Raw genomic sequence first — 24,167 nt, 5'->3', positions numbered from 1 at the left:
CTCTCAATTCTGGGCTGACTTGGGGTTAAAAAGACAAACAAAACCTAGCTTCTAGATCACCCAAGTACAGAAGGGAAAGATACCGTGAAACTGTTTGTTCTTAAGTAAACGGCCAAGGAATAAAAACCCGTTAGCAGAATAAATATTTCATGCACCAGCGCCAAGCATTTAACAGTTTTCCGGCTCAGAGAACAAGCCCTCCACATGTCAGAACATCGAGTTCAGATCATTGTTGAACTCAGCATGCAAGATGCCAAGGGAACTACACAAGGCTTAAGAATGGCACCCCTTTCTCCTCCTCCTTCCCCTCTCCTATGAAAGACCCCTTCCCTCATGCACCAGTCCTGCAGGAGAGGCCTTAGTATCTTGGGCAGGCAATTCCCTATCAATGGGTTTCCATTGACAGAACAAGTGGCTGTCTGAAAGGCTTTAATGGATCTTTTAAGGAAGGCTGGGGGTAGGGGATGGGGAGGAAGGAAAGCCAAGAAACAAAGACAGCCTACAGGTTTCCTCCCCAAGGATGGATATTAACTAGGCTGACATCTCAATCCTCCAAGTGTGAGTCATCTCCAAGGGCCAAAGGCCTCCTTCAGAAGCAGATGAGTTACAGGTTTCTATATGGGAGAGTCTTATATACCCATCCATCTCTGGGAGGGAATGTGGGGTTGGGGTAGAGGAATGAAAGAAATATAGAAGGTGCTAGAGGGTCAGGTCAGGCACCAAAATGAACAGGCCACTGGTCTCCCCTCCCCACCTCTGCCCAGGCCCTCATCTCTCCAGTGCATGTAACAGAGGTGACCTCGACCTTCTTTTAGCTTTTCAGGGGCTGTCAGAGGGAGAGAATGAAATAATTCCACAACAGTGGAAGGCTGGAGGGAGGATCTGCCATTGTTGGGCAGGCCTGAAATCTGCTTCCTATTATACCTGATTAGTTTAACTAATCCCCTTGCTGCCCCAAAATAACAATAGAATCCAGGGGCAGAGCAGACTGGATGAGCCAGCCCTGTTTAAGCACTCAGCAGCCGAGCAAAGAAGGCTCTGTCAATCAGCCAAAAGGTGGAAGGAAGAAGAAAAGGGGGGGCTGAGGGGAGGAGGGGTGTGGAGAGGAAAGATAACCAAATCAGATTGGATTTAAAGATACAGAGGCCCCTTCGGCTAGATTTAGAATATTTCCAAGATGGAATCAATCTTTAGAGATTATCTCCTCTCACCTCCTTGTTTTCAAGATGCAGAAACTGAGGCCCAGAAAGCAGTGATTTATGCAAGGTCACATACAGCTAGTGAGCTGAGGTAAACCTCAGGGCTCCTAATGGCCAAGTGTGTTCCCCTTCAACAGCCATTTTACTGGGATGCCAGCTTTTATACCTCCGGGTTTTCAAAAGGAAGGTCAGCCTTCCCACTCGTCTCTGGGAAGCTGTAAATTTAGCTCTCAGTAAAAGTCAAGGACTGGAAAGTGGCGATCTGAATCACGCAATCAATTTGGTGCTGGGGCGAGTGAGACCTGGGGGACCTGAAGTCTGACCCCTGACCCAGAAATGAAGTAAAACGAAGGGAAGTCACAGCACTAGCCTCCCTCCCAGGGCTGTTTTGGGCAGAAAGCTTTGTAAACCTTACTTAAAGCCAGAGAATTATGAAGTCTATTAAAAGTAGTCAGAGTGGAGTGCTTTCAGTATCAATTACCAGCAATTCCCTAAGAGGAGTAGAAGGGGACAGGATCCTAGCTCAGGCTGACTGAGATCAGGGACCCCCCGCCCCCCCAAATAATATTTCTACCCTCCCCAAACCAGGCCCAGATGGAGATTCCTGTGAACAGGAGATAACAGTATAGATCTTCCTCCTTAGGGTTAAAATATCAGCTAAAATAGAGGGCTGGTGTTGGAGTCAAGGAAGATTCGAATTCTAATCCTGCCTTAGACTAACTGTAAGACCCAAGACAAGTCACTCTCAGCCTCAGTTTCCCCCATCTGTGAAACGGAAAAAATAACAGCACTCACAGGGTTGTTGTAAATAAGCTATTTTATAACGTACCACATAAATGCTATTACTATCGAGGACAGCTAGGTGGTGCAGCAGATAGAGTGTCAGGCCTCAGACACATACTAGCAGTGTGACCCTGGGCAAGTAACTTAACCCTGTTGGCCTCAGTTTCTGCATTTGTAAAATGGGCTGGAGAAGGAAATGGCAAACCATTCCAGGTATTTTTGTTAAGGAAACCCCAAAAGGGGTCATGAAAATTCGGACACAACTGAACAACATTAATATTGGCACTAGGCGGTTGACTCTGCGGTGATTATGCAGTAGACAGGCAGTTCCATCATATCAGCATCCCCCCTGAGCAAAGCGTCTTTGGCTGTCTGGTGAAACCCTTCTCAAAATCATGTTTTTATACTCATAAGGATAGGTAGGATGAAATAAAATTATACAGAAATAATTATTTAAAAAAAAGAAAAACGTTTGTGGAGCCCAGATTGAGAAGTCCAGTCTAGAGAATCCTTCCAAGGCTGGGTCAGAGTCTGACAGTGCAAGCAGAGCCGCTATCGGAGGCCCAACCCCCACCCCTGCTCCAGGTCCTCTGGCCTGAATGTTGGCCTTGGGTATTGCCAACACTGTATCCCTCTACAGCCCACAGGTGGTACCTGGGGTTCTCAGGCCTATGTTCGGGCTCTGCTGGAGCTGGGGGGCGGCTGATGTCAAGATGCTGCTCCAAGACCTGCTGCCGGAACTCCGACACCTGGGACTGGCGGTCTTCCTTCTCTTGCCGAAGTCTCCGCTGGCGAGCCAGCCATTTTTCTTCCTCATTCGTGCGCTGGATCAGCAGGGCTGTGGCTGCACTGCTCCCGGGCAGGGGGAAGATGCTATGGTTGGAGATGAGACTGGGCACTGGGTGATGGGAGGTGGGGGCAGGGTGCAAGGGATGCTGGACAGCCTTGGGGGTCTGCAGGGCAGGCTCCTTGAGTTTCTCTGCAGGGGGAGGAAGAATCATCACAGAAAGGGATTAAGGATTTGACTTATGAGTTTGCTCAGTCCTTTTCCTCCTCCTCCCCATCCTTCTTCACCTTTAACTAACCAAAGATGTTATTTTCCTTGATTTTCTCTGCCAGGGGCCTACTCTATTGACTAGAAATGAAAGTACAAGTGGAGTAATTTTAGCCACATGAATATTTCAAGTAATGTATTCCACCCTTAGAGAGAAAGTATGGTGGAGGCGGGGCTAGAAAGGCAGTCTCAGGAGTCAAGGAGACCTGGGGTGCAAAGTCCTGCCTTGGACACACTGGCCATAACAAGCTGCTGATCCTCTCAGATCTTCTCCCTGGCCAGCTCTTAAGACCAGTAGCAAAGCTGCATCAGTGGAAGGAATGTCCACACTAGGAGTTCCCCACCTCCACAGGGCTGGGCTAAAGACATTCTACCACAGCCTCCAAAATAGCCTTTGGATTATATCTAAGATTCCTGAACAGCCAATCGAGTCCATTCTGCAGCATTTAAACAGTCCATTTACCTTCTCTACCATCACTAAAAAGCCTCTGGCCATAGTCCAGGCATCTACCTCCCAAAGCCCTATGTGGACATCAGTCCAAGGCTCTGGGGCCACAGTCACCTGGTCTGTTTGGTGTTAGTTGTTCTGAAGGTTTCACCCGATCCTCTCCTGGAAGGACTCGAAGCCCATGCAGCTCAGACACTGGCAGGAACTGGTTTTCTATTGTCTTGACCATCAGCTCCTTCTCTCGGGCTCGCTCACGTTGTCTCTCCAGCTCCTTTTCCCTTTCCCGCTCTCTCTCCTTCTCCCGCTCTCTTTCTAGCTCTTTTTCCCGTTCTCGCTCTCTTTCCCGTTCCTTCTCTCTCTCCCGGTCAGCTTCCCGTTCTCGTTCCTTCTCCCGTTCCCTCTCTCGTTCCCTCTCCCGTCTCAGCTCCTCATCCATCTGTAACCTGTAAAGGAGGAATGATGAAAAAAAATATGGGGACAAAAGTCTGTCCATAAAAACAGAACTCCAGAAAAAACTAGAAATTGGCAAGTAATTTCAAGAACTTGATGAAAGGAGCTTTGTATGTGAATTTGCAATAGACATACATATATATGTGTATGTATGATATATACATATACGTAGATAAACACACACATATATACAATTTAAGTTTTATTTGGTAAAACTGGAATTTCTATGAAAATGATATAGAAGTAGGATTTAAATTGGTATCGCAGGTCCTTAAGGACATCATGGATGACTGGGAAAGACACTCAAAGATGGTGTTCACATGACAGCAAAAGAATCAGAAAAAGTCTTTGTGCTGTTAAGCAAATCCTTAATGGAAAATATATGGAAAAACATGGACAAGACCTGCCCAGGATGGTGAGACCTAGGGAGGGTAGGATTGATCGTGGCAGAACGATGGCTGATCCCAGATCCTTCTATGTAAAACATGGTCCCCTTTGGCAATCTAGTGAATGCTATGGAACTGTCCTCAGGCCAATGTTTTTAAAAGCATAAAATGAAATTTAAAACCATAGGTTTACAAAGGAAACAAGCTATACTGAAATACACCTAAGCCTTTTGCATTTTAAGAAATGACGAGTGGGATGATTTCTGAAAAACCTGGAAAACTGATGCAAAGTGAAGAAAGCAGACCCAGGAAAACATAGTAATAGTAATAGCATGTTGTACAATGATCAGTTGTGAATGACTTAGCTCTTCTCAGCAACACAATTATTCTAGACAATTCCAAAGGACTCATGATGGAAAAACGCCACCTACATCCAGAGAAAAAACTGCTGGAGTCTGAATGCAGACTGAACCATACTTTCCCCCCACTTTCTGTGTATGTATGTGTTTCGCTATATTTTTTCTACAACATGGTTGATATGGAAATAGGTTTTGCATAATTAGACATGTATAACACATATCCAATTGCTCAGGAAGGGGGATGTGAGGTAGGGAAGAAAATTGGAACTCAAAATATTAAAAATCAATGTTAAAAATTGGCTTTACATATACTTGAGGGGGGAATATTAAAAAAAAAAAAAGAAATATACCTAGTCAAATATTTTCTTAAAAAAAAACCCAAACAAATATCAAGTTAATGGAGCCCAGGTTAAGAAGCCTTGCATAAGATGCTCTGAGCTACAGATATAGACATAACTCTATGCATGGTTCTTTTCTTTCCACAACAAAACCCCAAATCACAACATGGCCACAGTAGAACAGACTTTACCTCTCTGCAGTGAGACTTGACATCCGCTCTGTCTGTAGTGCCGAGAGGGATGAGTGAGAGAGTTCTGCGGGGTATCTAACCCCCGAAAGGTGGAGGTGCATAGCTGATGGGTGTAAAGGTGGCAATGATCCAGGGGTTGGGATCGGGTAGAAGGGGGACCGCAAGGCTGAAAGGCAGTAGGAATCATCCACCCTGGGGAGGGGGAGAGAACAGAGTTAGTGCCACCACAACAGAAGATGTACCAGTACAGGAGACGAATGAGACCATAACCATCACTTGGGGGTGAGATCTTGACTCAATCTGGGGGCAGGCATAACCAGGGGACTTTAGAGACAGCAAATATAGTCTGTATCCAGAGTGATTTTTGTTTATAGCAAAGGTTCTTAAAGATGTTTATAACACAGACCCCTCTGGCAATCTGGGGAAGATTATGGTCTCATTCTTAGAATAATGCAGAAAATAAATTATAACGTGACAAGAGACATCAAAGGTGAGTGAAAATAAATATGTAACTTTTTTCCCATCTATTCAAATTTGTGGGCTTAGGAAAGAAGTTTCCTGTGTCCATTAAAAAGTTGCAACATGGAAAGAAGCATTAATATCATCAAGGTCAAAGAATAAATGAAAAGTTCCCCCTAAGTTGGGGGAGTCAACTCCCAGGAAGAGGCCAGGATTCATTCGCTCAAAGACGGAGGATGTCGCCTCTGGGCTCACTGAGACATGGGCCACATATCTCCAGTGGAACCAACCCAGGGCAGATAAAAAGCCCTTGGCCAGCAGCAGGTCTGACTCACAGATTTTAGACTTGGGGAAGTTGGTCTGTCAAGGGCAACAAAGAGCACACCTTTAACTATACTAACCATTCCCACTTCCTGCCCAAAGGGTGGACACAACCAACCTCTGGTTGAATGGTCATGGATTACAGACAACAGAAAGTCAGATCAGTACGTATGGGATCTTTTTTAAAGCACAATGATTCAAAAAGTAAGCACAGACTGATAGGCACCTTAGCTCTGGACCCAAAGAACCAATTCTATTACTTTATGGCATATAGTATTGTACCCTAACATGCTACATCTTATAGTATAATATCCTAATAGACTCTCTCTATATAGTGTAGTACAGTACATATAGCATGTATATGGTGTAGTATAGTAATGATTTATACAGGCATCGGGTTAGAATTGACGAGATTTTCAATAAATTCATTGCATATGACTAATGACCAATCTGCAAATATTTATTAAATATCTATTACATGCCAGGGGCTGTGCTAAGTGCCAAGGATAGACACGTAGGCAAGAATCCCTGAACTTAAGGAGTTTACCCTTCAATGATGTAAGTAAATTGTATCTTATTTATTACTTAGTGTGATACCTTGGGAGACCCCTAAAACTTAAGGCCTCTACACCAAATTTATCCTGGGATCCTAGTGATGGCTACAAGGGGAATGTTTTAAATCCTGCTTTGGGTTATGGGGGATAACCATCCTGGCAAAGTTCTCTCTTGTCATTAAAATAGAATAAAACAAAAGAACCCTTGGAGAAATAGGATAAAGGGGAGACTGGACAGCCCTGTGTCAATTTCAACATCGGTAACGCTCAACAAAGAGTCATGGTTGACTCGTGAGTGAGGGAGGCCTCTCCTCCACCTTCCCTGGCTACCATGCTCTTACCTGAAGGCTGGGTGTGGGAAGGGATGGGGAGCCAGGTAGCTGGGGTGGTAATAGGCGGCAGCTGTGGCTGGATCAAGGCTGATGGGTGGCAGCGAGGACATACGGAGATCTTCTGTCGTGTGGTAAGGTCGGAAGCTTCGAAGATAGTCCTCCGTGACGGTGCTGGGGGGGACCACATGATGTACAGGGCGCTGGAGGCTGCTAGGGGAAAGATGAGACAAGAAAGGAAGCAGAGGTTAGCACAAAGTTATTTTTCTAGTCTCGGAAATTCATTAACCTATCTGCTCTCCTCTCTCCTGCTCACGCAGGAGGGCTGGCTGCTTCTCTTTCATTGCCGGGAGGGAAGAGTCTCTAATGAGATACTGCTCTTTAGGGAGAAGGCCTGGGGCTGGGAGCTGGACCAGCTGCTGTAAAGGCAGAGTCACAGCTGTCCTGTGGGCCACCCCTCGGGCTATACCTCCTGTCCTTGGCCTTGGTGACCAGATCAGCCTCCCTGGGTGCCCCAGGAGAGGCACAGGGCGAAGAGACTGACATGTGGCTGTCCTTCCCACCTCAGATACCCGGGGAATTCTGAATGGGAGGTTCTCTGACAAAGTCAATCAGCGAGGGAGCGATTCTTAAAAGGAAGTGAATGAAAAGCAACTGCAGATTGTGATCAAACAGGCCCCCCTCCTAGGGTGGAAGCTTGGGACCATCTGCCAGGGCTCTCGCCTTAATCTACTCCAGACACATTCACCTCTAGCAGGGAGCGTAGAGAACAGAGAATGGACAGAACCCTAGTCCCAAGCCCTTAGCATCTGGGGGCTGTCTCAAAGATTTTCCAAGGAAATCGGTCCCAGTGCCGCATCCCTTCCCCATGGCCTGCAGACTCACTTCAGCGGCGGGAAGCGGGAGTCCTGAACGACCGAACTGGGGGGGATGCTGAAGGGGTAGGGAGAGCTCAGGAGGTGGGAAGGGATGGCCGGCCCTGCTGCCTTCTCCTGAGCCAGGGGTGGCTCCACAATCAGGCGGTCTCTGCTGCTGCCACTCCGAGAGCCTGCTTCTTGCTGTGAGAACAGAAATGACAGGCCAAGTCAGAAGGGGGGAAAGAAGGGACTGGGACAAAGGATGAAGCCAGATGGGACTGGTGAAGAGGGCACTGGCAGCATTCTCTGGTCAAGGGGCTCATGGTCATGCAGGCCTCTTCTCTGGAGAAAACTTACATCAGGAAACACAAGAACCCAAATGCATCTCAGCCCCAAGATGGCTTTTCTTTTGAGAACGTCCACTCAGGGCATTGAGGAAAAATTCCAGTTCTCTCTCACACACACACAGACACACACACACCCGTGGCCACACCCCTCCTCCCCAATCAACTGACTTTCCAAAGCACCCACTTCCACCCTGGGACTGTGATGCTCTCTCTCCTACTGGCATTATGGAAAGGAACATACTTTGGAAACAAAACCCAGAAGGCTGAATCCTCCCTGGGTATCCACAGCTCCTAGAAATGAACTTTTCAACTCAAAGTCAGGAAATGTGGCGGATATCCTGCTACAAAAGCCTTTAAGAGCCCTCCATAATACAAACCCAGCCAGCCCCTAAAGTGACACAAGGCATCAGCTGTGACAGCAGCTGCTTGGTTGCCATTACAGATATCCTGGCAGTCCTGATGCCCACACAGAGAGAGACAGGGGGCATCAGGAAACTGGCACTGTTACTAGGGTCGAACAGGCTGGTCTGCAACCAGCCAGTCCCTGGGGTGGCCCTGGTATCAGCTGCAAAGGCAGCTGCTCTGACTTGGCTGATCCAATCCTTTTGGTGACTCCAATGCACAGACACACACACACTGAGGAGGGAGAGGATGGCTGGATCCCATGGTCCCTGCAGTCAACCCCTCCACTACTGGCTGCCAGAGGGGCCTCAGCCAGAAATAGCAGATTCTGCAGAGGACTGGACTGAAACAGGAAAGCGAAAAATCAACTTCAAAGGACTCAGAATGGTGAAGAACAGGTGGGGACTTAAGGACCAAAGAGGAAGGACCTCCACCATTTCCAGGAGTCCGCGGCAGCAAGGTCACTGCAAGTCACCATCTAGATTAAAGGCAAGAGCTCAGAGGCCCTGGGGAGACAGCATAGCTCAGTGAGTTTAGTACAAGGCCAAAGACAAGCTACACAGTATCACAGACCTAGAGACCTGAGTCCATTCAACCAGAGGAGAAAAAAGGAAAAAACTGATATGAGACTGGGAATCTGGAACCAAGACACCTACTGAAATGTATTTAATGGTCATAATAAATACCTGATGGCAGGGTTTTTAAATACATGTGTACGTGTGTGGGGACACACAGGTGTTGTGCTGTCTAGACTGATTCTTCAGGACCATCATAGTATTCTATTAAGAGGAATGGGATCTGATGTCTGAGGCCCTGAGCTGAAATTCTGTCTCTGCTACTTACTACCTGGTGACCTCCGTTCTCCTTTCCACATCTGTTTCTTTCATTAAGTTCCCTTCCAGTTCTAAGTTGGTGATCCCTCTTTGGCCTCAGTTTCCTTCTCTTTTGAAATAAGGGGTTGGACCACATGGCCTCCAAGGTCTGTAAAATAAGGGGCCTGGGCTCCATCAGGTTATTTGTGTCATGGACCCTTTCTAGCAGTCTGGTTTCCAAATAAGGCTCCATTTAAGACAAAGATGACATTTTCCCCCATTCCAAGTTCTCAAACCTCCAGAAATCTTTCTAAGGAGGTTCCCAGATCCCAGCTTTAAGAACCTTTGGACTCACTTCCTGCCTCACCCACCATGTGTAGATAAGCCAGAGTTTGAATTCAGCTCCTTTGACTCTCATGATTCAGCATCTTCATGACCCAGATCTAATATTAACTCGACTCGATATCCACAGGGGTTCAATGAAAAGGCCCCCATGTTGCAATGCAGAGAGTACTGGATCTATCCTCCTGCATTGTGTGACCTTGGGTCTATCTAAGCTGAGCCTCAGTTGCCACCTCTGTAAAAAGGGGATGCAATGCCTGTCTTATAGGGATGTTGGGAAGGAGTTTTAGAAATCAGAGGTGTTTATTTCCTCCTACACTAAGGATTGCCCAATAGGCATGGGAGAGACCCCTACAGGTAGACAACGTGGCTGCAGCTGAATCCTATTCCACAGGAAAAGGATTTTATGAATAGGCCTTCATATGAAAGATGTTTGTATCTCCAAACCATCCTCATTAGCGTTTCCTAAATGCTTTGTAACTTGGCAAACTTCCCTTCTAAAATGTGGGCGTCTCATTTTAGAAATATCCAGACAAGCTTTAGGCCCTTCCCTCTATCACCTCTCCATGCATAGTCCTTTTCTGTCTGGTTTGCCTTTCAAGCCTTCACTCACCTAATGGGGGCAGATAGGTGGTGCAGTGGATAGATCCCTAGTGCAGGAGTCAGGAGGACCTGAGTTCAAATCTCACTTCAGACACTTGATACTCACTAGCTGTGTGACCTTGGGCAAGTCACTTAACCCCAACTGCCTCATCTCCAGTCATCCTGATGAATATCTGGTCACTGGATTCAGATGGCTCTGGAGGAGAAGTGAAGCTGGTGACCTGCACAGCCCTCCCTCACTCAGAACAAACTCAAGTGCAAGTCATGTCATCATTTCTCTGATGGCGTGGTCTTCTTCAGCAATGAAGGACAAACACACACCTAATAGTCAAGTCAATGAGCACTGAAGCCTGTTTTGTGCCAGGCACAAAATGCCTTAAATATCAGGAGGAAAAGAACCTTTGCTCAGATTTTAGGAAATGCACAAGAAAGGATTCTAACTGCTCTTCTCTAAGGGGATTCAGAACTCCTGCACCTGGGATCAGGGAAGGGGTTACCTGGTAATGGAGTCTGAGAGTTGTTCTAAGTGGTACAAGTTCTAGGTCTATTCTAGAAAAAATTATTTGGCTTTAACTTAAATAGGTGCTCCACCTTCCTCCTTAACAGCTGCTAATCACCTGTGGGGAGGGTTTATGTGAATCCTCTGCTGAACTATGACATTTAATCCCTTTCTTGTCCTAAAGGGAAGGACATCCCTACCATCCCATCCCATTGCCAACACTCACTATGGGTAAACAGAAACACTGGTACCTGGATGGGCAGGTGCTCAGGCTACTGGGAGTCCCAGTTGATTCTAATCTGGGTCCAGGACTTTTTCAGCTACTTAGAGGTAGCTGTATTCCACCTCCCTTTCCTTTCACTCTGGGGCCCAACTCTGAACTCTCACAGAGACAGCAGTATAGTGGGAAAAGCTTGGGACTTGCAGGTCATGAGAACCGGGTCCCAGTGGCTCTGAAATTTCACACCTGTGATACAGGGTAACCTGCTTCACTTCAGCATCTTAGTTTCCTCATCTGACAAATGAGGACGATAATCTTGGCCCTGTCTCTCAGGGATGCTGGATCAAATGACATAATGTTTGTAAAGCACTTCAGACTTATGAGTAATTGCTTTTACTACTACTATGGTTAATGGTAATAATATTAGAAGAGAGGGGAAGAGAGAGGAAACCATGATGTGATTCTGGGCATTGGGGCAAAGCTAGGAGCAGCTCCCTGGGTAATTTGTTGCTAATTCAGTGACTGAAACTTCTGCTGCCTGGTTCAGACTCAGGCAGATACCTGGGCCCAGAGATAGGTCCTCTTTGGAGGCCAAGGGTCACTTATGAGGAGTAGAAAGATGGCTTCAGGGTAGGGCTGGTCCTTTGCAGTCTCCCACTGAGAGAGGAAAGGAAAGACAGGTTTGTGAAAGTCTAGATAGATTGAGTCTTGAGACCTGAGACAAATGGAAGCTCTGATCTCATCCTGGCAAACAATCTAAGGGAAGCTAAGGGTGGGGCCGAGGAGGGAGGGGAAAATAATGTGCCTGTTTTGTTTTCCATGATGGAATGAAGGGATCCCTTCCAACTTGTGACAGCTAGGTGGCGCAGTGGATAGAACTCTGGACTGAAAGACTTGGGTTTGAATTCTGCCTGGAGCTTAATGGGTGACACAGTGGCAAATCATTTCAGCACTCAGACTCAATTTTTTCACCTGTGATATGGGAACAACAAAAGCACCTCCCACAGGGAGCTGTTTGGGAGTCTTGTTTTAAAAAAAATCACAAAGCTTTTATGCTGTGTTGGCTATTGTTACTCTGTAAATTAATTCTTTGTATGTATGCATGTATCCCACTGCCCCAGTTAGTTTGTGAAATCCACAAGCTTTGTATTTCCTTTGTATTACACCCCAGCAAGCACATAGGATAGGATGGATTAGGGAACTAGAGTATGGACTAGGTGGTCACTAAGGGACTTTCCTTTCAGCTCCAAGAAGGAGTCTATGAGGCAGGTAGCTTTGGGGCAAGGGTGGTATTGGGATAGGGAAACGTAACCAGATGCTGTCTTTAAAAAAAAAAAAAAAGCCTCTTGAAAAACTCTTGAGTGCACAAAAACATGGCCCTATTCAATCTACCTACTTCCTTCGGCTCGGACAGTGCTAAATATTTACTGACCCAGGTCTGAAACAGACATCAAAGAGTCCCAAGGAACTTGGCATCTGTCTGGGGGGTGAGAGACAAGGAGAGGAGGAAGGAGAGTGTACTCGAGGCTCCTCTAGGTCTAGGTGATGAAGAGCTAGTTAGGGGGCAGATGGACACTGGCTGCTACCCTGATCTCCACAGCAGATGACTAGCATGCTCTCAAAGGGAAAAGGCAGTCTTCCCTGGAACAGAAGGACCCTTCTTGGTGCCTCAATCTTAAACTTCTAGAGGTGGGTGAGAGAGAAGGAAAGAAAGAGAAGGGGGGGAGAGAGGAAAGGAGGGACAAGAGACTGTACACAGAGAGATAGAGGGGAGGGAGACAAGGGGGAGAGACACAGAGCTCGAACATGCTTGGGTAGTGGAGGGAGGAGGGGGGCTGGCTGGCAGAAGGAATGAGCGCATCATTACTGCACAGGCCGCCCTTCTTCAGGCAGACCATCCATCTTCATATCACCAGACAGTGACATCTTGGAACACGTAGCAGATAAGATTTCAGCAGCTCGGTGCCAGGCTGTGCTGTGCCACTGGGAGAATCGCCTTCATCAGTCAAGTGTATTTACTAAACACGGCCACAACAAACATTCAGTGAGCGGCTGATAGCTCCTCAAGACTTCATAATCTCTCCAGAAGATACATCGGTTATAATTAATTGAAAGAGATGGGACCTAGTGATTGGAATTTTTAATGAGAAACATCTGTTCACTCTCTGTGCACAGCACTGGGCCACCCCTACAATGCCCTAGACCCCCTTGCTCTCATACCCTGTGCATGCCCTCTGACCTCCTCCATAAGGTTTGTTCATGGGATAATGATAATGCCCAGAAAAGGTCAAGAAAGACAAAATGGGATAGGAGCAAAGAATATGACGTGAGCTGAAAAAAATAGGAGATGCCCTTGACTTTCCCTTCCAGAAGGCAAGGTCATCCCTGAAGAGGGCAACTTGTAGAATATTTTAGGGCTAGAATGGATGAAAAAGCTCACATAATCCAGCTATTTCATTTGGGAGAATCAAATTGCTTTTTTGACTTCACATGTATAACGGGTCTGCCATTTCTTGCCTTCTCAATGGGTTGGAGAAAGGGTGAAGGGAGGGAAAGAATCTGGAGCCGAAAATAAAAATTTAGAAGAAAAAATGCTTTAAAATCAGAGGCCCAACACGGTAGAATGGAAAGACTTGGATTTGGACTCCAAAGAGTTGGGTTCCTATCCTGGATTAGGTATGTAATTATTGGCTGTGTCACCTTGGACATATCATTTAGGTCTCCACAAGATGATGGTCTTCTTGTCTGCAAAATGATCTATGAAGGTTCCTTCTAGCTCAAACTCTTACGGTCTGCAGCCTGGTGGGGCTGATAATGCAGTACACTATCCACCTCCTAACAGGGAAGTGACAGATGTGGGTACAGAAGTGAGACATAGATTTCTTGACCAATATAGAATTTTTTTTTTTGCTTGACTGTGTATTTGTTACAAGAATTTTGTTTTCTTTTAGAGGGGCTGGGTGGTGGGAAGGAAAAGAAAATCTGTTTCAATTAACTGGAGAAAAATTAATCAAAGATAATCAATCTTGGGGTCTCCAACTCAGAGAGGGGATGAGATTTGTCCACAGTGGTATAGGCAATAACAAGAGTTCAGATTTGAACCCAAGGTTCCAAATCCAAATCCTCATTTTACAGAGGGAAGAAATTAAGTGGGATTGAGGGAGGGGAGGGGCATGGGATGCCAACTTTGTCAATGGTCAAAGAGAAGTAAGGTAAAGCCAGAAGGACCAGTGTTCCTATGAGTCTCAAGTGCAGTACAGTAGTTTAGGCCAAAGAACAGGGAAAGGCAGGGGTAGGCGACTTGAGATAACCCTTCTAAGCTGACATTGTTATCGGAGAGGACGTGGAACCAGAAAAGGAAGAAGGGATTTCTGTTCAGCATACCCTGGTGGGTGGGCTGTTTTCCAACAGGTCTGGCATGAAGGAGCAAGAGGACAGAGAGAGAGAGAGTGTGCGTGTGTGTGTGTGTCTGTGATAGGTTCATTTATTCCCTGCCTGCCTTTACATTTCTGGTGCCTCTGTTTTCAGAGGATGCAGATGCCTGAGGAGCCCCAACCACAATGGCAAGGAGAAAGCCTTTTGTTGAATGCCATAAACCCTACAGGTTACTCAGGCATCACATTCAAAGCTAACAGGGAGGAAGACCCTGTGCAAATCCTGCCCTCTGCACTGGGCCCTCCTGCCTGCCCCCAGCACTCAGGAGTCCTTTTGTCTTTGGATTTGTCTTTGGAACTGCAGGTTGGAAGCACCTTCCTTTCCTTCTGGGCTGGGATCTGAAGGGAGACAAGAAAGGAAGGGCTCAGAATTCCCCAGCTTGGACTGGCCCTGCTGAGGCAGGTAAGCCCAGATCTGCTGCTTGGCTCCAGGACTGCAGCTGGGGGCGAGATAAGGGCAAGCCAGAGCCTTCCCAGTTATCTCTGATGAAAGATGCCAGACCCCAGGAAGGAGGGGGCTCTCTTCCACCTACAGGGGCCATGTGTTCTAAACTCTCTGGCTGAACCAATAGAAGAGAAATCCCATTATCTCCTCTGTCGGCTCTGATTTGCAACAAATAATGGCTTGATTAATTAATAAGCAGGCCAAGCTGGATAGAACAGACCCAGGGATGACCTTGGTACCTCCACTCACAGGGGTGGGGGATGGTGGAAGGCTTTGCTGGGGGAGAGAGGGGGAGAGAGAGAGAGAGAGAGAGAGAGAGAGAGAGAGAGAGAGAGAGAGAGAGAGAGAGAGAGAGAAAGGGAGAGGGAGAGGAACAGGATTCTCTCAGGCCACCGAGCATGCGCGTAAATCCTGAGAAAAAAGCATCCTGCGGCTGGCTAGTTTTCAGAGCTGTGGCCCTGAAGGATGCAAGGGGCAGATGGCACCATCCGGGTCTCAGAGTTCCAAATACAAGAGGCTAAAGTGGGTGGGGGTGGAACACAGGGTGGGGCTTGGGGAAGCAAACCGACAACACAACACTACACACCACAGACAGACAGATAGACAGACAGACAGACAGACACACACACACACACACACACACACACACACACACACACACACACAAACCTGCCATGAAAGGATAATTCTGTCCTCATCTCCCATCTGGAGACCAGCCAACTTCACAGAGAGCCAACAGGGAACTGGGTCAACAAAGCTTAGCAGGATGGAAAGGCCCTGTGTAGGGGGAAGATGCGGGGGCAGGTGACAGCCCTGTGACCCCCACCAGAGCCCAGCAGCCACATAGCCAAGGATCGGGGCCGGTCGCCCAGGAAGTTACAGCATCCCTTCCCCCCACCACAGCAGACAGGCGTGTTTCCAAAGGCTCAGTGTTTTAACAGGGGGGGGCGGGGGGGGGGGGGGAATGCCGCTTGGGCCCTCCTTAACAGTGGCATCTGTGGGGGCCGCTCTTTATTTATTTTTCGGGCAGCGGCTGGGAGTGCAGCTGCGATGATGAAGGGGGAGGGGGAGAGGCGCCCTGTTCGAGGGAGAGAAAAATCAGTCATTCCCTGGTGATTAGTGAATAATTTTCCCCAGTCAGAACGCAGGACATGCCCTATTAGGTTTAAAATAGACTAGTCTTCATTTAATCTGTCCCTTCACAGACTCCCTATTACCTTGGAAACATCGGTAACCCCCACGAAGGGGGCTGGTGATGGATCGACTTCACCCATTCCCCACTTATTTCAGCATCCAACGTCTGGGCCCCTTTAATGACTCATTCCCGATAACTTTATGAAGTTATTCTTCCTTGCTTTGTGCCTGTCTCTTCTTTGCCTGTCTCTCCCCTCCCCCATTTCCCCCCTCCCTCATCTTTCCTTCCCCCTCCCCCCCAAAAGGATTAAATTCTCAATTGCGTCTTTGTGCCTGACTTGATGGGCCATACATCATCTATTAATCCAGTTCCCGAATCCTTATAGCTTTCCCTGGTGGCCTCAGTGTTTCATTAACCGCTGTGGTGGTAAATTGCTGGAAGCAGATATATCACGGCCCTTTCTCTGGGGTTACTAAATATTTCTGAGGCAGTAAGGACTCTCTGAGGAGAGCGATGGCGTGCAGTGCGTATGAGTCACCCAGCAAGGCACTTCAGGCTCCACGAGGGGAATATTTATGAGCGCTTCTGCACCCGTGTGACTGGAGACAGCGGGGCCGGGCATCTGCTGAATTGGGGAGCAGGGAGGGAAAGAAGGGGGACAGATGTCCTCCATCCTCTGTGTCTGCAAAGGGGCTCCCACATTCGAGGAAGAACTGAGCAGGGACAAGGGGTGCCCGATCCCCCACAGTGTAGACGCAAGAGCCAGGGCCAAGTCCCAGAAGGAGGGCAGGGAAATTGCAGCCTTCCATCTTCCCTGCATATGGTAAAAAGACAAGGCCCAGGGGACTGCATATAGAAACTGATGGAGAAAAGGGAAAAAAAACAAACCCCAACCAAACAACTCCAAGGAAGCTGCTAACCTCCCCCATACCACTCTCTCAGTTGCCATCCACCAGGGTCCAAAAGCAAAGAAGGAAACAGGCATATATTAAGCACCTACTAAATACCAGGCACCATGGTACCAATATCTCTTTTGATAACGATAACCACTGAACATTCACAGAGTACTTACTCTACTCCAGGTACTGTGCTAAGGGCTTTACAATTACGACCTCATTTGATCTTCATAACAACTCTGGGGGGGCAAGAGCTATTATCATTATCTTCATGTCACAGGGGAAGAAACTGAGGCAAATAACAAGTTGAAGTGATTTGCCCAGGATCACAAAACTACTAAATAGGCACGAGTCTGGATTTCCAAGCTCTATATGGTAACAAGTCATGTAACTGAAAGTGACTCAGAGAATCACAAGTTTAGCACTAGAAGGCACTTCAGGAAATCTAGACCAACCAACTCTGCAGATTGGGAAACTGAGGGCTAGGGAGGAGAAAGACTTGACCCAAAGTTGCCCAGTCAAGTTAAAATTCAACTCCTTGCCCTCTCCCCCCCGAGCCTCTCTAAGGCAGTCCTCACTCAGACCTCTGCACTTGGGGGTCTTTCTTTACCTGGAAAACAAACAATGAGTAACAACACCAGTGCCATGTAGGGTTTTTGTGAGGACCAAGTGAGAATGTATGTCAAAGTCTTTTAAAATCTCAGGTAAGGGACAGACATGACACTAAGGAGGAATATGAAAAAAATTTAGGACTTCAATTCAGGACTGCCAAGCGTCCTGAAATTAGGGTGAATCTCCCACCACATTCCCACATCCTTAAGCTTTCCATTTCTGTACTGTGACTTCCCAAAGACCCTTTGCCTCCAAATGCCATTCTTTAAAGGCAGTAATAGGATGGTGAACATTGGCTCCTTGGGAGCTAGGAGTCAGGAGATGATGAGCGTTGGCTCCTTGGGAGTTGGGTCGGGGGGTAATGGGCCCAGGCAGAAGGAAAAAGCAAATGAGTAACTCCCAGCCAGATGGAGAATTTAGGATTTCTGGGCCTTCCTCCAGATTCAAGAAGGTCCTGTTCTACTCCCAGCCTTTTCTTGAGATTGAAAAGTCAGCACCACCAGGTATTTGGGATGAAGCCCATCCCAGCCACCAGATGCTTTAATCAGGGACAGGCCCAGTGTCCCCACATTGCTACTGCTCCCAATTGTGCTGGGCAAAAGATATTTTCAGAGTGTTCCAGGTGGGAATTTTGTGCATTACTTGAAGCAGCGGATTTTCTTCCCTCCTCAAACCCCTCCCCCATTTTTCTTTGCGGTTTAATTAGTATTTCCAAGTGGTGTAATCCCTCCGGGAGCAGTCATAAAAATCCAGGAGAGAATCACTGCTAACAATGGTTCTTAATTAGGAAGTGCTTCACTCCAGACTGCAGCATGGGTGTGTGTACATAGGGTGGAGGGATGGATATCTTCAGCAGGGGGAAGCCTGAGGGGGGCAGGAAGGTGGGAGCCGAGACCCAAAAAGGCAGGCAGCTGCACAGAGATGGCAGGGCTTGTGGGAATGGTTGGATGAAACCTGGCCCTGGACAGGGTGTGTTGGAAAGGACGCCTCAGCAGCGCTTTTTTATCATAGCTGTCATTTGAAGGCCAATTCCCAGTTTCCTGTTTTCTCTGCTCTCTTCAGTTTCTCACACCTGGAGCTTTATTTGTGGGCTTTTTGCACAGCTGAGAGCCAAGGTGACTGGAACATGACGAGCGACTCCAGGAGAGTTTTCTTTTTAGACTGAGAGGAATTCTAAAGGCCATCTAGTTCAGTAAGACCTATTCATTTGACAGATAGGAAAATGGAGGCCCAGAGTGGGGAAGAGATTTATCCAAAGTCACACAGTAAATTTGTGGCAAGGCTGGGAGTCAGTCCTCTGTGTCTCAATTTTATCATCTGAACAATGGAAATAATGATTTCTTATGCTCCATACCTCTTGGGTGTGCTGTGAGAGAAAGCACTTTGTGAATCTCAGTAATGGGAACTAGTATTATGGTAGTCTGTCAACTCTTCTTTCTTTTAGTCAGGTCTTGAAAAATTAGATAGCTTCCCCTTTGCAGGAAATGGATTTGACCTTGAGGAAAGGTAGGCAGCATCTTTCCAAGTATCTCGGATTTTGATCCTAGATCTAGCCATATTCCCAAGTATCTAGTGTACAGCCAAGATAAGCTGTACAGTGGTTTAAATCTTTGTCAAACACAGTCCCCAAACACACACACACCACCTGAGTCCTTCTAGCAAGAGATTAGGAACACATCTACTTTACCTGTCGGCTCTCACTTCTCCAGACACCATTGACCGTTTTCGTTGGCGCGATGGTGACCACTGGGGGTGTGCTGGGGACGCTGTGGCCCCCCGGAGGAACAATGATGGGCCCCATGGGCACTCGCTTGGGCGTGCTAGCAGGAGAGCTGTGGTTAGTTGCCGGAGAAGAGACTGGGGAAGACTCACTGCTTATTGAAGACCCTGTAAGAGAACAAAAGGTCTGAAGCAAGGGGGAAGGAAAAAAGGACAAAATGGCAACCTTGAACTTAGGATGGGTGTGTCAAGACCCCAAGGGGATATATAGCAGGCCTGATGTCCATCTCATCAAGCAGACTGATTAAAGAGGTCTTCATCTTTCCCATCTGAGATGAGTAGGAGAGAGGGATGAAGAGAGAGAGATATAAGGCCCAAAGCTGGACAGCCTAGGACCAAGATCCGGCTCCGCCACTTGGGCTGTGTAACCCTGGGCCAGGTGACTTCCCTTTCTTTATCTGTAAAATGAGAGGGGAGGAGAAGATTATTTCTGAAATCCCCTTCCAACATTGAAGGTCTTTGGCTGAACCTCCCCAAAAGGCCCCGCCTTCCTTTCAACTCTTCTAAGGACTGTCTATATGGTTTCTGAAATGTCTTTTGGTTCTAAATATGTGCTCCTATGGGTCACTTTCCAACAGGCAGCTGTAGCAGTGGACCTGCACTCAGGAAGTCTGAAGTTCACGTCTGGCCTTAGACTCTTGCTAGTTGTATGACCCTGGGCAAGTAATTTAACTTCTGACAGCCTCAGTTTCCTCATCTGTAAAATGAGGCTAACAAGGGAACCTGAGTTGTTGTAAAGATCCAATGAAACATTATCTGAAAAGTGTTTTCAAACCTTAAAACTTCCTGTAACATACTAGCTACTGTAACTGTTAACTGTTATTCCTCTGTTAAAGAGGGTTCAGCTCAGAGCAGAGTTCAGGGCTTCTCCTAGTGTATTTAGGCATCTGTTTGTAGTGTTCTCAGTAACCTAGAGGATAAAACCACAGACATTGTGAGAAGAGCTCTAGACTTGGGAGGCAGATCTGGTTTCTAGTCCTAACTCTACTAACAACTCACTCTGTGTCCTCAAGGGGGCAAGTTACCTGACTGCTCTGGCCTCAGTTTCCTCACCTGTAAAACAAGAGGATCAGACCTGATGGCTTTGGAGGGCCCTTCCAGGACTTAATCTCTAATTCTGGGCTTGTGTTCTTCTAATGATCCAGTCTATGAAGCACCATGCTCCTGAAGGAGGAAAAGGGGGCACCCAGACAGTTATTTAACATCTGCCAGGGCAAATCAATGGGCAGCTAGGTGGCATCATAGTGCATAGAGCACCAGGGCTGGAGTCAGGAAGGCTCATCTTCCTGAGTTCAAATGTGGCCTCAGACACTTACTAGCTGTGTGACCCTGGCCAAGTCACTTAACCCTGTTGATCTCAGTTTCCTCATCTGTCAAATGAGCTGGAAAAGGAAATGGTTAACCACTCCAGTATGTTGGCGAAGACAAAACCAAATGGGGTCACAGAGTCAGATACAACTGAAATGTCTAAACAACAACAAAAAATCAATATGCTAATTTCCCAGGCACATCTTCAGTTGAATAGTCTCCAAGAAGCTTTACTCCCCCCTTTCCCCAATGACCTCACAATGCCCATGGTTTGTGTTCCTCTCTCTAATGCAATTAAATATATTTATCTCTGAGTCTTATCACCTGACCAGACTAGAAAGGCAGTGAACCTGTCTTACCTAAACTTCGTATACACACAGCTGGAGTCACAGGTCACGAGTTCTAATTCTCTGACTGTGACACTTTGAGCTTCACATCCATGAACCCCAGTTTCCTCATCTGCCAAATAATGGGATTGGACCAGATCATCAGAGGTCTCCTTTAGTTCTAAATCCTCATGCTTATCACAATGTTCTACACACAGAAAGTGTTTAATGAATGTTTGCAGAGCTCAATCTCCGGCTATGGTTCCTCTTTCTCATGGAGAAGTGTAGTTGAATGTACAAGTCAAAATTAGATCAAAGGCTCAGGAGATACCAAGCTTCCTGTAAAAGCCAAAAGCCATCAAAGCCAGTTCCTATGACAGGGTAGGGAGGGCTGGGGCAAAATTTCAGTGATATATCATGAAAAGCGGAGAGGAGGAACCACAGTAGAATCCTGACTCCATAAAAGAGATGACCCAAGATCCTATTCAGTCCGAAAGTCAGTGATGGATCCCAGAGGTTCCTCCTTCTAACCAAACTTACAGCAAAGAGTGACTGTGGGCATGTTGCTGTCGTAGGCACTGTGGGGGCTCCAAAGATGTATAAGACATGATACTTCATGCCATGGGAAATAAACAGAAAGCAAAGCAATATAGGAAACTGTCAAAATAATTATAATCCTTTGGGCCAACGAGTAGCCATTGACTCCCTACAATGTACAAGTCTAGTACTACTAGTCTAGGCATCAAATGGTACAAAGAACATTGTGAACAAACATGACTTGGGAAGACTCTACTGGAGAAGGAGAGGTGTGAACAGGGTCCTAAAAAATGGGGAAGCAAAGATGGGCAAAGAAGAAAGGGCAAATGATGAAAATGGCCTTTAGTCTGGTATCATGCAGGATTGAGAACAAGTAGGGGGGAATGGGATAGTAGATTGGGCCAAGAAAGGAAAGTTCTTACAGTCATGAAAGTGAAGATAAGGGAAAGATGTCAGAGGTTTTCAAAAGAAGAACTCACAAGGCTTGGTGACTGATTAGCTGTGTGTGTTGGGGGACTGAGAGAAGGGGAAGATAACTTGGAGATTCTGAGACTTGAGTTGATAAGACTGGGAAGTCAGGAGGGAGAAGGAAAGAGGAAGGGTTTCATTTTAGATACTGTTGAATTTGAAGTGATAGGGCATTTGAGGGTAGCAAGCAGTTAGTTACACTGGACTGGAATTTGTGGGGAGAGGGGGATAGAGCTGGAGATTCAAGGGACTCATAGGCCATGGCACTGGGGTCTACTGCAGTTATAGTGTTTCAAAGCCTCCAAAAACCATTAGGAGTTCATTTATTATTCAATATGCCCCTGGTCACCTCCCATAGCTTGGTCGCACAGGAAGCCCAAGATGGAAAATACTTTGTGGAAGGAGGTGAGGGCAGCATCTTTATCTGTGGCTTCTGGCACCTCTCCTTTGCCCTTAGGGAAGTGTTGGAATGACACCTGGCCCTCCTGTCTCCAAAGCTGTACCCCACCCCTCCATTGCACACAGAGCCTATATTACTGTTTTTTCTTTCTGAACACTCCTGCATCTCATGAAGTACTCTGCACACAGTAGGTGCTTAATACAAGTTTGGGAGGGAGGTGAGTGATAAGACTGGGTGGCTGTCTCCAACCTAGAGGTAAATGTGTTTGGTGGCGTTGAACACCTATTTCAAGACTGAGATGGTGGCTTAAGGAATACTAAAAATTAATTATTCAAAGCCTAAATATTCGCACCACCTCCTCTCTTACCCCCAAGAATCTAACTGTATAGCAGCTGGTCAGTGATGGACAATCACCTTGTAAAGGGCATTATGTGTGAATCTTCCCAGCCAAAGCAGTCACAAAATTTCAGACTTGTTAAAGACCTCAAATCCACACTTCAGTAGGAAACTCTTGCTCAATATGGGTAACTCTCGTGGGTCAGTCCCTAGGATCATAAGATTTTACAGCCGAAAGAGGGGTACCCCTCCACCAGCCACGGAGATGGTACCTATTCCATTCAATAGCTCAGCAGGACTTTCTCCTGCAACATCCCAGTCAAAAGGGCATTCACCTGCTCCAATACTTCCAGTAACAGTGAGTTTATTTTAATGAGGATAGGTTCCAATCAAGTTCTGTTTCCAGGATTCCTAGGATCAGGAAGAAGGAAGCTGGGCGGAGATGGTGATTCAACAGGAAGGAATGACTGGATTCAGGACCAAGGCTAAGACTAAGAGACAGAATTCTGCTAGGAGGACTGAAGGTCACTTCCAGTGAAGAGAGCTAGATTTCTATGGGGAAACTGAGGTCAGAGGGTTGAAGAATCATGAGTGAAACACCAAAGGGATCACAGTCATTCCCCAAGAGACGAGTGGTCAGGAAGGTTTCAGAAGACGATATGCAAATGACCAAAAACCACATGAAAGAATGCTACAGTTCATTAGGAAGAAAAATGCAAATTAAACCAACTTTAGAGATTTTACTCCCCACACCCATCAGCAACGATGACAAAAGTCAAAGATGCTACATGTTGGAGGAACCTTCAGAAGACAAAGATGCTTGGTAAAGGTGTGAACTGGTCAGATTGTTTTGGAAAACAAAATCCAGAGCCACTAAATTGCAAGTAACCTTTGAACCAGAAATACCACTTGAAAGTACACATAGCAAGAAGGTCCAAGACAGAGGGAACAATTTATTTAAAAAAAAAATTTTTCTTTTAAAGGGAGGCAGCTGCCTGGCCTACTAGATAGAATTTTGCACCCCAAGTCAAGAAGACCAGAATTCAAATGCAGCCTCATATTTACTGGCTGGGTGACCTTGGGCAAGTCACTTCATTTCCCTCAGCCTCAGTGTACATAAAGCATGCCTTCATAGGTCCTTTCCAGCTCTAAATCTGTACCAGTATGGTGCTTTCATAGAGGCTGCTAGGTGGTCCAGTAGATAGTATGCCAGACTTGAAGTTAGAAAGTCTGGAGTTCAAATTGTGCCTCAGACACTTAATAGTTGTGTGACCTGGACAAGTCACTTAACTTCAGCCTCAGTTTCCTCATCTATAAAATCAGGATAATAGTAGCATCTACCTCCCAGGGCTGTTAGGAGATCAAAATGAGATAATACTTGCAAAACACCTTAAAGCACTATATAATGCTAGGGAGTATTAACAGCAACAATAGATATTTCCAGCATCCCTTTGTGTAGGGCAAAGAACTCGAAGGGAAAGTGGATGCCCATCAGCTGGGGAACAAACTATGATCTGTAATGGAGGGTCATTAGATAA

The 24,167-nt window shown here is 46.6% G+C and overlaps 1 protein-coding gene across 4 annotated transcripts in view; it reads right to left on the bottom strand.

Annotated features, from left to right (window-relative positions):
- Positions 1-24,167, bottom strand: part of GSE1 (Gse1 coiled-coil protein) — a 795,746-nt gene that overhangs the window by 21,644 nt on the left and 749,935 nt on the right. For 3 of the 4 annotated variants that reach the window (XM_072636234.1, XM_072636235.1, XM_072636232.1), the window contains 6 exons: positions 19,163-19,362; positions 7,757-7,929; positions 6,884-7,084; positions 5,209-5,400; positions 3,599-3,927; positions 2,637-2,961 (listed from right to left, as the gene is read on the bottom strand). In XM_072636234.1, the coding sequence (XP_072492335.1) occupies positions 2,637-2,961; positions 3,599-3,927; positions 5,209-5,400; positions 6,884-7,084; positions 7,757-7,929; positions 19,163-19,362 (1,420 nt within the window). The remainder of the gene's footprint in view (positions 1-2,636; positions 2,962-3,598; positions 3,928-5,208; positions 5,401-6,883; positions 7,085-7,756; positions 7,930-19,162; positions 19,363-24,167) is intronic. The other variant, XM_072636233.1, reaches the window with a different exon arrangement.

Source organism: Notamacropus eugenii, chromosome 1 (assembly GCF_028372415.1).
Source record: "Notamacropus eugenii isolate mMacEug1 chromosome 1, mMacEug1.pri_v2, whole genome shotgun sequence".
Classification (NCBI taxonomy): domain Eukaryota; kingdom Metazoa; phylum Chordata; class Mammalia; order Diprotodontia; family Macropodidae; genus Notamacropus; species Notamacropus eugenii.
This window is presented reverse-complemented; position numbering and strand designations above follow the sequence as displayed.